This window comes from Lissotriton vulgaris, chromosome 7 (assembly GCF_964263255.1).
Source record: "Lissotriton vulgaris chromosome 7, aLisVul1.2, whole genome shotgun sequence".
Lineage (NCBI taxonomy): Eukaryota > Metazoa > Chordata > Amphibia > Caudata > Salamandridae > Lissotriton > Lissotriton vulgaris.
In genome coordinates, this window is record NC_141695.1 from 1,366,669,379 (window position 1) to 1,366,686,886 (window position 17,508).

The 17,508-nt window shown below is 45.7% G+C and overlaps 1 protein-coding gene across 1 annotated transcript in view; it reads left to right on the plus strand.

The window, feature by feature from the left end:
• TRIM72 (tripartite motif containing 72) overlaps positions 1 to 17,508 on the plus strand; it is a 121,313-nt gene that overhangs the window by 19,811 nt on the left and 83,994 nt on the right. The window contains exons 2-3 of the mRNA XM_086932065.1: positions 1,495 to 1,916; positions 12,005 to 12,100. Of these exons, the coding sequence (XP_086788191.1) occupies positions 1,524 to 1,916; positions 12,005 to 12,100 (489 nt within the window). The 5' untranslated portion in view covers positions 1,495 to 1,523. The remainder of the gene's footprint in view (positions 1 to 1,494; positions 1,917 to 12,004; positions 12,101 to 17,508) is intronic.

Sequence of the window (17,508 nt, forward strand, 5' to 3'; positions counted from 1 at the left end):
AGTGTTTCACCTGAATACTTCAGATAATGTATCTACAGCGCACGCCCTGAACTCACATATTGGTGCTCTCATATGTGATAACGAAGAAAATGGAGGCCTTGTAAAATAAAACGTTTACCGACAAATACACAATTTGGTCAAGTAGGGAAGGCAGGACTGGTCCCAGGTTTTCTGCATTCACATTATGCAATTTCCCCCCAGATGGCTGCCTATTTCTCTCCTTTTTAACACAAAAGGTTCACGCTTTGTTTATAATTCTTTTTTTTTTCCTCATATGCCAAAAGATATTCTCGAAAGTCCTTCCCTTGTCACCAACCATTGATACCGAATGTAACCAGGAATATCTTCCGAAGATCTTATTGAGAGCACTTTTTGTAGATACCCCTCCAAGATACTTCGATTCAGTTCCTCTAACTGTCCACCATAGAACCGATCTTAGGGTATTTTTTAAACTACAAAAAGGCATAATCATTGGACCTTATCCTTAAAACTTAAAGCTTATCCAGCCAAGAAATACTTGGAGACCAAAACTGTTTTTTTCTCTTCCAATTTATACAATCTAATTTTAATGTATACTTAATTGAGTTAACCCAATCCAAATATGTTGGTGCGGTATCTTTTATCCATAATTTGCAAATTTCTCTTTGCGCTAATATAATTAAATAGCAGTTATTTGTCTCTCTTGAAAGGGTTCAAAGTTCAAAGTAATGCCAAAAAATACAAGCAAAGTACTGACCTGTATTTTTAACTACAATATACTTTCCATACCTTCAGATACCGCTCTTTGTTTATAATTCTTGGCGCATCATGATAAAACGTGGGTGGCAGCCAGAAGCCACATCAATTCTCAACTCGTTTTCGACTTGAAGGTCCAAGAAAACTTCGAGCCAAGCCAGGCCTCTGGCTCCAGCCTATATAAATACATAAATATCAACTACATGTCTATATGTGGAGTACTTATCTTTATACTTTCTTTCATGATATTGTGTTACTCAATATTCTGGCTATGTTCTTTTTTTAGGACGATATTTAAAACATAGTATTCAGGTAGAATACTCTTGATTGGGCCTTGAATTCCATACGTTTGTCTGATGCTATCACGCTTGGAACTGAACATGCCCCCTTCGTCCGTCAGGAAGGTGGGATGTGTTTGCTCTGTGCGCCATGTATACATGTTCTTGATTATTTAAAGTACTGAGTGAGTCCTTGAGAAGTCCTTCTCTTTGAGGCGACTGAAAGCTATCGCCGAAGGAGTGCTCCTACATTCTAGAGTGACCACCTCAATCCATGCCATTATTTTCAGGTGCGTTCGTCTCGTTAGCAGAAGTGAAGCACTGTAAAACCTAGAATGCATTAGGTTGTCACATGAAGGTTCATGAATTGGAACAATGGGGTGATGTGGCCACTCTACTACAGACTGTCTCATGTTGTGATGAACGTGGACACTTCCTGGTTCCTTTGCTGACCTTTCCTCCTTGATCTCTCCCTTTCTAGATTGACGGCCCCCACGTGACATCGCCACCATGTCGAAGCCCCTTCTGATCCAGGGCATGCACCAGGACCTGAGCTGCCCCATCTGCCTGGAGCTCTTCCGCTCGCCGGTGACCTCGGAGTGCGGCCACACCTTCTGCCAGATGTGCCTGGACGGTCTGCCCAAGGAGGAGGACGGCCACACCACCGCCTGCCCCACCTGCCACGCCCTGACCCGGGCCGAGTCCCTGAAGATCAACCGCCAGCTGCAGCACCTGGTGGAGAGCTTCCAGCAGGTGCCTCGTGACCACTGCGAGGAGCACATGGACCCCCTGAGCGTCTTCTGTGAGCAGGACAAGCAGGTCATCTGCGGGGTGTGCGCCTCACTAGGAAAGCACAAGGGCCACAACATCATCAAGGCAGCAGAAGCCCACCAGAAAATGAAGGTATTACTCTTCCTGACCAGTGCTTTATTTGTGCCGGTGGTTGCCGGTGCTTAGCAATGGCACTTGTTTCTAAACACCAGAACGTATTTATGGCAGTCCACCACATGATGGCGCTGCTTAAAACAGAGCAGAGCTCATAAATAAGAAAAGGTATTCAATACACTTAAGAAAATAATAAAACTGCAGAAGGGAAGAATGAGGTGACCTGTGAATACCTCGGGGCCTGGCACTTATAATTTTACAAATTAAGCACTGCAGAGCTCCTTGTTTTTATTGCTTCCTCATGAAAGCAAAAATTGTGTAATTAAATGCTAGAAAGCGGACTGAGGGCTGTGAATGCAGAGCATTCATATTAAAAAAAAAACTAACGGTTGTAAAACTGTTGTAAAAAAAAGTCACTATTTTCCGGTTTGTTTGTGCTCCACTCCATTTTTCCCTTCTGCCTTTCTCTTGCATACTCTGTGTCAATGCTCGAAAAGGAAAAATGAGTACCGTTTCCAAAAATATGAGTGCCACCACCTACAGACACCTTCTCAAATTAAGCACTGGGTTTATACATTCCGGTCTAGGTTGTTAAGTGGATATACATTTACAATAGATTACGAACACACGTGTGCACCCCATTATTACCCATTTGTCCAAATATGAATTAAATCAATGTAGTTGGAATAATTTTTTATTGCCATTTTACACAAGAATACATTTCAACCTTTGTAATTCACACAAATAAGCCCTCCCACCCAAAGAACCACAGCGCACAAGCTGTTATTTTAATCTTGTTAAATCATATCAGGTTCCTGAATAAAGTCCACATCCCCCCTTCTCCAGAGGCTCCTTTTCCTGAATTCATGGTGCCTGGCAGTTGGAGGACTTGTGGATGATGCTCAGAACTTCTTTCTGGTAATTCTTTTGCAAAGGCCCATCCCACAAGATATGAACGAACATCCATTTTCACTAGACCCCTTTCAGGATGTGTCTGGCGGTGTCAAAAATATTTGGTGTAGTCTGTCGGGTGTTTGCTGCCATCTATACTGCATCTTATGAAGTAATTCCTTGTGTTGTGCCTGTTTTGCAAAAGTGTGTCCTTTCAGTATCTGATCCCATTGATCATCATATAAAGTAATTGACAGTTCTTTGGTTCGAGCCTGCACCTCACGTGCGCTGTATGTTGGTGAGGGTCTTGTTTACAATAAAGGGCTTGGAGCCTGCCCATTGCTTACCATTCATTGGCACCATTTACACTCTTCTATGCTGCCTCCTAATTGGCCAACATATGATGGACATCTCTTCCATTTCTTTCTGTTGAGCATGGACCAAGTACAGGTTTATTCAATTTAATTCAATTCAATTTTATTCAATTTAATCAGTGTGTGCCTGGTGCACATGATTGAGGGACTATTTCTTTCACTGCCCCCTCGCCTACTAGCCCCTCCCGGTATAAAAAGCATGTCTGTTTCTGATCCGTGTTTCTTGGCCGTCATTCTGACCCAAATCATTGCCAATCAGTTCAGAATTGGACTCAAATTTCCTTGGCTCCTTCTCAATGCGGAGTCTGTTCCACCTTCTCCTTCCATTGTTAGTATTACTACTAATAATATTATTTTTATTATTAATTTGAAAAAGACACACATTTTCTGTTAGCCATAAAGCTCTTTTTGGCACAAAAGTCAGGGGTGCTAATTTCTTTGACCTTGCAAGGATAAAAGGCTGATCGAGCCATAATTATGACATGCGGCCTGCAAGTTAAAAGGGTATCTTCACAAAAGCCACAGAACCCCTCTGAGCTATCACACTGAGATTGAGGCCCAGTACTTGAAGGTTACTGTTGTTGATAGATCTCTAGAATAGTCAAGTTCAGCCCATGAGCGGTCTCAGTCCGATTCAAGCACGTGACCTGCAGGGTTTGCTTAGATCTGCACTTCAAGGGCATTAACCAGATGAACTACATTAGTGCAATTCAAACTTTTGATCTGCTGCTTAGCAGTTGTCTCCGCAACATTCTCTTAACCCCACCGAGTTATTCTACTCGGGTTCAAATCTAGGACCTTTGGTTTACAGAAAGTTCTCAGCGACTGGCACATTAATCCTCTCAGCTACTTTTTTGAAAACACACCCACAAATACTCTCTCTCTCTCTCTCTCTCTCTCTCTCTCTCTCTCTCTCTGTCTCTCTCTCTCTCTCTCTCTCTCTCTCTCTCTCTCTCTCTCTCTCTCTCTCTCTCTCTCTCCTTGCATTGTTCTTGAAGGTGGGCGAGACAACCAAGTACAGGAAAATCAGATCCTAAACTCTAAGCCACTCCACTCTACTCTGTCACTCTGCTCTACGCCACTCTGCTCCAGCCTACTTTACGCTCCTGTTCTCCACACACTCCACTCTTTACGCCATTCCACTCTATACCACTCCACTTTACACCACTCTACTCTGCACCACTCCTTTCCATTCTACTCTATGCCACTCTTATCCACTCTACTCTATTCCATGTTATGGTACTCCACTCTACGCCTCCACTCCATTCTACTCCCCTCCAGTCTGCTCCACTCCACTGTAATCTATGACTCTTCACTCTATGCCTCTCTACTCTACTCTGTGCCTCTATACTCCACTCTATGCAATTCTAATCTAAACCAGTCTTCTCTAAGCCACTCCACTCGTTGCCCTCCAGTGCACTCTACAGAAATTCACTGTACACTACGCCACTCCATGTCACTCTACTCTACCCCATTCTATGCCTCTCCACTACACTCCACTCTATGACACTCCACTCCACTCTACTCCTCTCCACACCACTCTACTCTCTGCCACTCCACTCTATGCCACTCCCTTCTACACCAATCCACTCTATGGCATGCCTCTCCATATCACTGTATTCTACTCCACTCCACTATACTACATGACACTCTATGCCACTCCTCTATTCTACTCTACTCTACTGTACACCTCTCTAGCCTGCGCCCCTCAACTGCACTCTACGCCACTCTACTCTATTCCACTACACTCTACTCTACGTCACTTTAGGCCACTTTACTCTACTCTACACTACGCTATGCCGCTCTTCTTCACTCTACACAATGCCATTCCACGCTATGCCACTCCACCATATGCCACCCTACTCCACGCCACACTATGCCACTCTATGCCACTCCATGCTATGCCAGTCCACGATATTGCATTCGATGCCACTCTACTATATGCCATGCCATTAACTTTAAGCCATGCTGAGAAGCAACATACACAGCAACATTTCAGACCAGAAAAGTGGGAGAATTTAAAAAAGAAATCTGGGAATACATGTTCCCCATTGACTTCTATTGAAGTAGAGGCAATTTCAGACTGGAGACAGGCAGCTATAATGATTATAATCAAGCCATTTTTGGATTAAAAAATCGGGAGTCTCCCAACTAAATTGGGTCTGGTAGCATGTATGCAGCAGCCGCGCTGCTGTACAACATGTCTAAAAGACAAAGCAAAACCAATAGCTCTTGCATAGGAGAGACCTATTGGATTTGCCAGTCCTTGTCTTCCATTGTTTTTAGAATGGTAAGCATGCATTGGCCCTCACCTCCTTCAGTAGTTTGTATTCCAGAGATGGCATAAGTCTGGACCAAATTGGCCTCATTCCGTTTTTCGAATCTGGTCAGAGATACAGAGCTGTCTTTCCTGATTCCAGGCTGCATCCCCGAACCTTTTTCCTCAGGGAGCCTATACTCTTCTGTTAATTGCAGGAAGGGTTTATTGTCGCATTTGTGAAATAGGTCTCCCATTGTTTCATTCTATCTTCTCTCCTGTGTCTAAAGAATTCATCATTTATGCCCAGGCTAAAGTCTTTTGAAATCATTTTTATGGGAGCAGAAGTGGGTACACATGGACCCTCCCCTAAAACAATGGTGCTCCTCCATTTGAGTTGCTGGAAGTGTGACGTGTAAGGGAATAACGTGCTCTGTGGCTTGGGAAAAGTAGCAGCGTCCTGTTATTCTCCATTCCCAACTCCGCTTTGCACTGTCTGTGGAGGGACCACCACAGTGCAGTCATGACTCTGTGGCTCTACCCGCCTTCATTAGTGCAGCACGGGCTGCAAGAACGAAATAACAATTAAACATTTCCCTAACATAGAGGTTTCCTTAGGACACAGTCATGGTTTGTTGTCAATCAAATGGATCTCAGTTAGTTGTGCTATCAAGGGTAAGTCATGCCATATCCTGCTAGCCAGACCTCCTGACACCATGGAAATCTCTGCTGATTGCAGCACCACTATTGATTTCTCCGGCAAAGTTCTGTCTTGAAGTGCCAACATCGGCTAACTATTAACAGTGCACTTGTATCAGCAAGCCCTCATTTTGTTAAAGTGCAAAATCTGCCAAGGGGAACATTGTGCCCACGGAAACAATTTGTCACTTTTTCAAAAATGTATTGCAAACATGATTTTGTGGAATTTTGCAGCAGTTGCAGATTTTTTTGTCCTTTCTACCCTCAACGTTGCTCTGAAATGTGAGTGTATAAGACTTTACTTACTTACTTACTTACTAGTGCGGAGCTCCTCTATTTGTAGAGCAGGAATAGTTGACTGTGGGTAAATAAAATGGCTTATGTAGGAAGCATTTTGAACCATGGGGGGAGCTTACTTTCAGGCTCCCCCGTAATGAAAACGTAGGTGAGTGAGGATTAATTCTACCGACCACAGCTGCGTCCACTTCAGCTTCAGGAGGACCACGATCCACCACCACCAGCAACAGGTTGCACGCAGAAGCTGGTCCAAGATCACAGCCGACGAGCTCGCGACTTCCCTGAGCAAGAACCCACCCACCAGCGGAATGAACCCCAGCCAAGCAGCCACCAACCTCACAAAGTGGATCAGCGACTGCGCAGACGACCTCGCCCCTCTGAAGACCCCACCTAACAGACCCGGCAGCAAGAAAGCCCCTTGGTTTACCGACGATCTCAAGAGCTCCAAGAAGAACTGCAGAGCCCTTGAGAAAGCCCGGCGCAGAGACCCAACACCGGACAACATGACTGCCCTCAAGCTCGCCACCCGGAAACACCACCAACTGATCCACGCCACCAAGAAAACTGCTTTCAAGGATCGACTGGACAACAACGCACACAACAGCAAGGAACTCTTCAACATCGTCAAAGAGCTCTCCAACCCCGACGCCGGAAACAATGACATCACCCCCTCGCAAGACCTCTGCAACTCCCTCGCCTCCTACTTCCACAACAAGATCGCGGATATACACAACAGCTTCAGCACTCAACCGACGCACGCCACGACTGAACCACCGCCCCCCACCACCACCCTCCACGCCTGGACCCCGATCAACACCGAAGACACCGTCCGCACGATGAACTCCATCCACTCCGGATCTCCGACCGACCCCTGCCCACACCACGACTTCAACAAGGCCGACGCGGTCATCGCACCCCACCTACGGGACATCATCAATGCCTCCTTCCACACTCCCACCTTCCCGGAGAGCTGGAAGCACGCCGAACTCAGCGCTCTACTTAAGAAGCCATCGGCCGACCCCACCGACCTCAAAAACTACCGCCCCATCTCGCTGCTCCCGTTTCCTGCAAAAGTCATCGAGAAAACCGTCAACAAGCAGCTGGCCGCCTTCCTCGAGACGAACGGATCCCTCGACCTCTCGCAGTCTGGCTTCCGGGCCAACCACAGCACCGAGACCGCCCTGATCGCAGCCACCGATGACATCCGAGCCCTGCTCGACAACGGAGAAACAGCGGCCCTCATCCTCCTGGACCTCTCCGCGGCCTTCGACACTGTCTGCCACCGTACCCTAGTACAGCGCCTCAGCAACGTCGGAATCCAGGAGAAGGCACTGGAGTGGATCATCTCCTTCCTCGCCGGAAGAACATAGAGAGTCCGCCTCCCCCCGTTCAGATCAGAAGCCACCGAAGTCATCTGCGGCGTTCCTCAAGGCTCCTCACTCAGCCCCACCCTCTTCAACGTCTACATGAGCCCCCTCGCTGCCATCGCACGCCAGCACAACCTCAACATCATCTCCTACGCCGACGACACCCAGCTGATCCTCTCCCTCACCAACGACCCAGCCACCGCCAGAGCCAACCTACACGATGGGATGAAAGAGGTAGCCGAATGGATGAAGAACAGCCGCCTGAAACTGAACTCAGACAAGACGGAAGTCCTCATCCTGGGCTCCTCGCCCTCCGCCTGGGACGACTCCTGGTGGCCCCCCGCCCTGGGCACCGCACCCAAACAGACAGATCACGCACGCAACCTGGGCTTCATCCTGGACTCCTCCCTCTCCATGACCAGACAAGTCAACGCCGTCTCCTCGCCGTGCTTCAACATCCTGCGCATGCTACGGAAGATCTTCCGGTGGATCCCCACCGAGACCTGGAAGACGGTCACCCAGGCCCTCGTCACCAGCCGTCTGGACTACGGCAACTCCCTCTATGCCGGAACCACCGCTAAAATCCAGAAGAGACTCCAGCGGATCCAGAACGCCTCAGCAAGACTTATCCTGGACATCCCTTGTCGCAACCACATCTCCGGACACCTGCGAGACCTGCACTGGCTCCCGGTCAACAAGAGAATCGCCTTCCGTCTCCACACCCACGCAAACAAATCCCTACACAACCAAGGCCCAGGATACCTCAACAGCCGCCTCAACTTCTACGCCCCCAAACGCCAGCTCCGATCGACCTGCCTCGCCCTCGACGCCGTCCCCCGCATCCAAAGAGCCACCACAGGGGGAAGGTCCTTCTCCTACCTCACCGCCAAGACTTGGAACTCCCTCCCGACCCACCTCCGCCTGACCCAGGACCACCTCGCCTTCAGGAAGCAGCTCAAGACCTGGCTGTTCGAGCAGTAGCGGACCCCCCCTCCCCTAGCCCCTTAAGACCCTCCGGGTGAGTAGTGCACTTTACAAATGCATTGATTGATTGATTGATACCATAGGTGATGCATACATCTAAAATGGCAGCTTATGGGACAAGCCAATACCAAGCACATGCTTCGAGGGGCATTTTTTGATTAGTGAGTCTTCCACTGTTATTGCCATCTCAAAGGGATGGAGATTTCAGGCTTAATTTTGTGGTATACTTTTCTTTTTCTGTAGGGCCTTGGTGATGTTCCCTAGATGAGTTCACCAGGGGAAAGGGAAATTGATCTACCGTAATGGATTTATCCCCCGTTTTAGCAGCATGGCAAATGACAAGCACCAGATACAAAAGTGAACACAATGCTCTTCTCAGGGACTTTACCTCCCTTTTCAGCGAGGACATTGGACCCAATGAGAGAAACATTGGAATACGTTCTTAAGTAACAAGAATCACAGAAGAGGGAGAAGGAAAGCAGCATAGTCCTCTCCAGGCACCCTGAAAAAAGACTTGCCTGTTATTGGAATATTTGTATTTGAAAAGGAATTCCGACTTGACAGCTGAAGACCCTCAACCTAACATCAGTGAATTGTTTTTCTTCTGCCTATGTAATCTCAATTTGTCAGCTAACCTCCAAGTTTACCTGCAAAGAAGGATCTGACTTTCCTTGCATGGAGAGCCCAGGACCAAGGGCTCGTCCTGAAGTGGATGTCCCACTTATATACAGGTGGACCAAGTTATCCTATCTGGCTTAGACCTCTTCCATTACTTACAGCAGTGTCATCCCCTCTAGTACCAAAGAGACCAAGTGCAACAATTCCCTTCAGAAGTCCTATGCTGAAATGCATGTACTCTCCATCTTTGGGCTAAGCGAATTAAGCCGATGACTCTGGAGGAAGGGTACAAATTATGTGGACCTTACTGCACAAGATTGAGGCTTCGGCTTGCTTTCCTTTGGATGAACCTTTGACAGTGTGAGGTTGGTGGTCATGGGTATGGTGTCGTTGATGGTGATGAGATTCCATATACGGATGAGAGACATTAGGTGGATTGTATTCAGAAGGAAAATGTGTTAAATCTTCCTTTCTTCAGGAAGATATGGAGCATAAACAGCATCCTGCACAAAGCCTTCAAGCGTAGGAATCACATCCTGCCAAAACCTTCGCCTGCTTCTGAGACCCCTTAGATTCTTCTTCCACTCACATATTGCCGTAGTTTGCCTTTGTCAAGTCCTCCACATATTCCAGGGGCGCTTTTAGTGGAAATCATCGAACTCTCTCATAAAAGATGCACAGTCTCAATTCCATTTCATATGATATCAGAATCCTCATGACACTGCACTGCTTTAGCAGCAGCCCAAGGACACCACACTGAGGTTTTAACAAGTCCCACTGTGCTGCTCCTTAACAACACCTGTAGTTGCTCCTCACTATGTAAGTCAGGAAGGAGTTCAGAGCCCTGCGTTGGAGGTAGGCTGGCTTATGAATGGGGAGACTCAGTGACTGACGGTCAAGTGCATGTCTTCTGATAAGTTCTTCCTAACGCCTTTTAGTTCGAAAGTAAGGCCTGCTGTATCCTATTTCCACTTCTCAGTTCAGAATGGTAACTGGATGAAGAGTGGAAATGGTGACAGAATTACGAAAGCTTCAACTCTTAGAGAAAAATAAACAATAGCCAAAACCCTCTAGGAATACATGCACATAGAAAGCAGCTGCTAGAGTTTCATAGCAGAAGTGGTAAGAAAAGTGAAATCCATCTAGAGTGAGTAATGAGTCAAGAATGAAGTGCAGTTGTGACACACCAAACAAACTGACTAGTTCCCTTCTTTACTCAGAATTGATTTGAAACAGAGAAAGAAGAGGAAGTGACATTTCTCCATATGAGAGTGAGTAGATTACACTGGAAACAGACGACAATAAAGTAAGTAAACACATCAATAAGGTATCTGGCCTGAAACAACTAAACTAAAATGAAAGACTCTCAATTCTCAGCACAGTCTGAACTAAATTGCAGCATTGTGTAACTAATACCGTGAAAAAAGGCGAGAGTTAACTACATCCTTCAGATCGAGTACACCCAACTCTCTTGTTAGAACCAAGATTCTCTTTTATCCTCTTTGATTCTGGAGCAACCTGAACCCTCAGTCCTGGGAACACATCAAAGAACATGCCTTGAGCGAATAGTGTATCTCCACATGTCCACAAAGTGCAGAGCAACTTTCGTATGATTATTAACAGGAAACGTGGCATCTTGCACATACAAAGATGCATTGCAAGAAGGACTTTCTCTGGAGCATATCACTTCCCAGGAAACTAAAGACATAGCATGGAAAATAAGACATAGCAGTGAATCAAATCAAGATATAGCAGCAAATCAAAGTCATGGCAGGCAAACAAAACTAGACAGCACGGGGAACAAAAGTCATGACAGTCAACCAAATCAAGAAACAGCAGGAAGCAACGTCATAGAAGGGGAACCTAATCAATACACTCCAGGGATATAAAGTTGTAGCCGGGGAACATATTGAATACATAGCTGTAAATCAAAGTCGTTGCAGGGGAACGTATTCAATACATAGTAGGGAATCAAAGCCGTAAACCTCTCCAGAGAACAGTGAACGACCACTGTTCTCTGGAGAGGTTTATGTTTGGTTGAGAGTAACGTCCAGCCTACAGATCCATCCAGTTGTTGACCAGTCGAGACAGACAGTTGGCTTCTAGATCTTGCGAGATATGTTTAGCTGGCATACCCATGCATTGTCAGACCTCTCTGCTGCGTGCACTTACCCCTGCTCTGACGTCGCAATGCCTAAGGTTCCTTCTAATCTTTACTGTATTTTAACAGAACTTTCTGTAGCAGGTGTCGTGTCGTGTCTTCTCTGAGAGCTGGAATGGGTAGGAGCGAACCCATTAAATCTGTAGCAAGGCATCTGAAAAGTGGCTAGGGCTGGTGCTTCTACCCCTTCCCTGAGAGCGGAGACCTTCTCCTTATATCAATTCTTTTCACTCCTGTGTAGCCTCCTAGACACCCTCTTCTGTTCATGTCTTCCCATACTTATCTCTGTCTCTTGTAGTAGCTATCTAGCCTCCTCTGTTCCTTTTGCTGAATTTGCCATCTGCTGTGCTCTCATGTTCTTGTCTATTTCTCCCCTCTCTCTACCTCTCTTTTCCACCTCCACCCCTCCCTTCTGGAATGCACTAAAATCCTTTTAATTTTTTTTTATTTTATTTCAGAAACAATTGCCTCAGCAACAGGTGCTCCTGCAGGAGGCGCGCTTACGCAAAGAGAAAACCATCGCCCTGCTGGACCGACAGCTCAACGAGGTGGAGGTGAGTCCATGGGTAGGGCGGCTTCTCCATGTCCCCTGGCAACCTGAAAAAACAAATAAAATCATTACGGCACATAAGCTTCCAGTAACAAAAGCACAAGTAAAAGAACAGATTAAAAAGATTCATTCAGTGCAATAATTCCAGAATACTTAATAATAGGTGTGTTAGAAATAGTCCAATTAGATTTGATTCCTTGGACTATCAAGAGTGTGATGTGAAGCTCCATCCGCATTGCATTGTACTGTGGCATTTGCATTGCGCTTCATACCGCTATTTAAGTCGCAGAGGTGCATTTTCAAATGGAAGATATCCTACACTTTGGGGAAGCGCATGGTTGGAGTGCTGGGTTTGTTGTTAATCCCATGTCGGAAGCGTTTCGGGTAATGCCTGAGTGACCAGAGAAGTGTGTTGATCTTATCTTGACACACAGCGCCTAGCAGTGTGATAGAGGAGACGGAAGAGATAGGCACGCAAAATATAACGGCAACTAGCTGGCGGACACAATTTATTCTGCCGGTCCGGTGCACTATATCATGGATTCAACTATGCTTGAGGCAGGGGAAACAAGTATGAATTTACCTTGATGCTCTGTGTTCTAGGCAGTTTAGTTAGAGGGGATGGCAGGGGACTAAAACATATAGACAGGAACACTGCACTAAGTTATTCAGAGGGGCAGAGCGGTGCTGTATGCTTGTACATCAGGGGGTTATTGGAGATGGTCCAGTAATCCATATGGCAAAATGCAAATGTCAGAGATGCTGTCTAGTGAGTAAAATGATGCCAAATTGGCAATTTTGGAAGCTGGTGATGAGTAGTAGTCATACACCTTTTTAGGTCTCGGCTAGACAGAGGATGCGCTATCTCTTAAAGACATTTTGTTTACTCACTTGTGGACTTATGGCCCGCCCTCAGATTTTTATTGGTTTGCTGCAACATCGTTCCTATTTCCTTCTTTCTGGTTTGTGCCTATGTCATGTCCTCTCCTTGTGCTTGGCCCTCTTCTGCAGCCTGGACCAAGTACCTGTGACCATCAGCTGGTCCCGTTTTTGGAGCTACTTTTCTTATTGTGTGTTGCTTCTGTTTCCCCTCTGCCACAGTCAGCTTCTTCTCCACTTCCACCTGCCCACTTCCTTTTACACAAACTCCATAACCTCACCCTCTCAACCAACATAAGCCCTACCTATCCCGACGAATCCTCGTTTGTGTTGAGTCTGTGAAACTAGAAGCAATACCTAGTGGAAGAGCAATGCACCGATGCAACCCTCTTGCCAGAAGCTGTTTGGTCCGTTGTGCTTTATGATTTTTATTTTATTTCTTTTACCTGAGGCATCTTTGGAAATATCCTCTTTCACGCATGGGGTCGAGTGAGGGGAGTGCTGGTCGCGTGATGGCTCCTTAGTGTACAACAGCTTTTGATTTTGTATGTTTATTAACTCCATTACTGCTTGGTTTCCACCCGCAAGCTAGCCTCTACGAGGGCATTTAAAATGTATTGGTCTCCCCATGGAATGTCTTCTTTTGCAGAAATATGATCTGCTTTGTGCCTCTGCCTACCAACACCCCACCAGCCCTTTCGGTGTCAGCTCAACATCTATGATCCTGGGCACATCACTTACTCTCCCCATGCCTGTAAACAATGCACGTGAGCTTGTGTAATGTAACTAGTGCTCATGCAAAGTGCTTGATCTTCGGTCCAGTTTGCTATATCTAAAAACTACAGAAAAATTCACTAACAGGTAAAAACAAGGCCCTAACCCAAGTAAAGACACTAGATACCTATTTCCTGGCTTTATTGCACAAAGTGAAACCAGAAAACCTGGATAAATTGCGGCTGCCCCACTTAAATTGTATGCTCTGGGCCAAATATTTTATTTCACCAAATTTTTTTTCTTCATTATCACGCATGAATGCGCTTTCAAATATGTGAGTTCAGAAATCCAGCTGGACGAAAGTATCACCTTTATGACATACTTCTCAGTGCAGTGCTATAATGTGCCTTATTAATGCCACAGCTCATCTACACCCCAGCCTGCTCTGCCCTCTCGTCTAAGTTTGGGTAAGTGGCGGGTTTGAGATACCTAGGTGTGGATGTCGTACACAAACTGCCAGCAACAGGTTGCAATACAAGCGCTGTGGAAGGAGGGGAAACTATTGACGGGCATGGCTCAGTAACAAGACTTGCTTTAGCTAAGGAGGTTGTTAACTGCAAACAGTAGGCAGGGAGCCTAGGTGTTGGTTATAGAGTCACTGCCTTTTTTTCTTCCTGGGTGATGGTGAACAGACATCCACCCCCTCCTGTGTTATGTTGCTTGAGTTGCTTTCCCATTGTTTTGCTTGCTTACCTTCTCCTCAACTATCCTCCACCCATACAGTATTGTGTTGCTTGACTCACCGCCCCATGGTTGTATGTTTTAACAACACATTCTGTTGTAATGCATGCCTTTACCACGCATGCGCTACAGCGCGAATGCATTCACCACGCATATCTTTTACCACGAAAATACCTTTTACACGCATACTTTTACAATGATTTTCGTTGTAAAAGTATGCATGTAAATGGTATTTTCATGTTATAGGATTTTCACCCTAAAAATGTACTTTTTTAATTTAACTCTCCACTAAACCAACCGCTCATTCCTCCGTACCTCTCCTCTCCTTGTTTTTCCGTGATGACGTTGTACGTCATTAAGAGGAAGCGGAAGGGTTTTTCCGTTTTCTCTAATGACGCCGATCTCCTTCACATCTTTTTATTTTTTTCACAAACAGGTGCGTTTTTTTCTTTTTAAACCCACGCTTTTTTGGGGGGACGGGAGACCCCCGCCAAGCCCCCCCTTTTCTTTTTTACTTTAGCACACATGCCTATACTACATGTTTCGTAGTAAGTTGGGGGATTAAGTCCCCTTGGGTCCAACTAGCCCACCAGGTACCTTCAGTAAGCGCCATGGAGCTGCGTTGCAGAGTGTTGTGAAGAGGGGCGTGGCCTCTAAACACCTCTCTGCAACACAGCTCTCTGAATCGTTGCAGAGAGGTGGCCAGGCCATGCACCTTTTTTAACATCTCTGCAACGCAGCTCTGTGGCGCTTACTGAAGGTACCTGGTGGGCTAGTTGGACCCCAGGGACCCTCAAGATTCAAGGGGACCTATTCCCCCAACTTAAAATGCACCACGGGGCGCATTTGCACAGTGATGAAGGGAGGGGTGGGGCCTTTCTGCACCTCTGACTAAGAGGTAGTTTTAATCGTCCTGCCCTATTATGTACTAGGGCCTTACAGAGGAGATCATGCTAATCACAGAGGGACCCCAACGCATAGTGTTCCCTGATGTACGTATTCTAAGTGTCTTTTAGCATAGCACTGGCTCTAGGCCTGGTTAGTCAGATTCAGTTACCACCAATACCGATCTGAACAAGTTGGGGGCACAGCATGATTTTGCAACAAGGCCTCTTTCTGCTCCTCTGTTCTTTCTGCACGTCTTGCTTCTTCCTGCACTTTTCTTCGTCTTTTAGGACTTCTATTGCTTCTTTCTACATTTCTTTTGATTCTATCTGTGTGCTTTTCTTCTTTCTTCACATGTCCTACCTCTGTAGGCATGGTTAGAAACTAGCATTTAAAAAACATTAGAAATTCACTTTAAAAAAACCATAGGTTTCAGGCACATTATAGTTCGAAATTAGCATTTAAAAACCTTTGAAATTCACTTAAAAAAACCTAGGTCTCAGGCATGTTGAAGTTAGAAATTAGCATTTAAAAAACTTTAGAAACTCACTGAAAAAAACTTAGGTTGCAGTTGGACAGTTCACTCATATAAAACCATAGAAATTACCCCGTTATAGTGAGTTCAACTACCTATAACTGCTGATGACGTCACATATTACATCACTCATGACATGGTCAGTGTCATCACTCATGACTTAAATGCTAATTTCTAACTATACCTTGCCTGAAACCTATGTTTTTTTTCAGTGAATATATATATATATATATATATATATATATATATATATATATATATATATATATATATATATATATATACATACATACATATATATATATATATATATATATATATATATATATATATATATATATATATATATATATATATATATATATTTATTTATTTATTTACGGATTTTGTAAAGCGCACGGCTACCCCCAACGGGGGTGTCCCGGCGCTAAAAACTGACAGCAGGAGAAGAGGAAGTAATCTAAACAGATGAAAATAGCCAAGTCTTGAGGCGTCTGCGGAATAGCACTTCAGAAGGAGCAAATCTAAGATCAATTGGTAGACTGTTCCAATATTTGGCTGCAAGTACAGCAAAAGCTCTACCCCCCATTCTTGTGCGCCGGAATCTTGGCACAAACATGAGGCGCAGATTGTTGGAACGGAGATCCCTGACCGAGTAGGACAATCTCAGTCTTTTTCTTAAATAATCTGGGCCAGTTCCATTCAAAGCTCGAAAGGCGAGGATGAGTGTTTTGAACTTAATACGATTGGCGATAGGCAGCCAATGAAGCTCTTTACGAAACGCTGAGATAGGATGTCTGTAAGGAATGTTGCCAATCAGTCTTGCGGCAGCGTTCTGCACCACCTGGAGACGTTCAATTTGGTATAGTGGAGCCCCCGCATATAAACTGTTAGCATAATCCAGGTGGGAGGTAATTAAGGCCTGGGTGACAGTTCTGCGTGCCTCAATTGGCAAAAATGGAAAGATCTTCCTCATCATTTTTAATTTACCATAGCAAATCGACGTGACCTTATTGATTTGAGGGCTGCAGGATAGCGTATCATCGAATATAAACCCCAGGTTACGGGCAGAGTGAACCGGGGTAGGGGGAGGGTTAAGTATCGTTGGCCACCATAGTGAGGGTGGGATGGCCATTTTTTGATTGAAAAACAACACCTCCGTCTTATCGGTGTTCAATCGCAGATGGTTAGTGGACATCCAAGAACAGATTTCGCCAAGACAGTGGCGGAAACTGGAGAGGCTGGAGTCAGAGTGATCGCTAAAAGAGAATATGAGCTGAGTATCATCAGCATAAGAGATCACTCTGACTCCGCATGCCTCTACTACCTTGGCCAAAGGGGCTAGGTAAACATTGAAGAACAAGGGGCTTAACGCTGAGCCCTGTGGAACTCCGCGAACCAGAGGTTTGCATTCTGATTCAAAAGGTCTAAGAAGAACCCTCTGTGATCGTCCTTGGAGGAAGGAACGCAGCCATGATAAGGCAACGCCGCTCACTCCAATCTGCACCATACGGTCAAGAAGGATTTTATGGGACACCGTATCGAAAGCGGCGGACAGGTCGAGGAGGACCAACATGGCCTCCTCGCCCTTGTCCACACACTCTCGCACAGTCTCCGATACTTCTAGCAGTGCGGTCTCAGTGCTGAAACCAGTACGG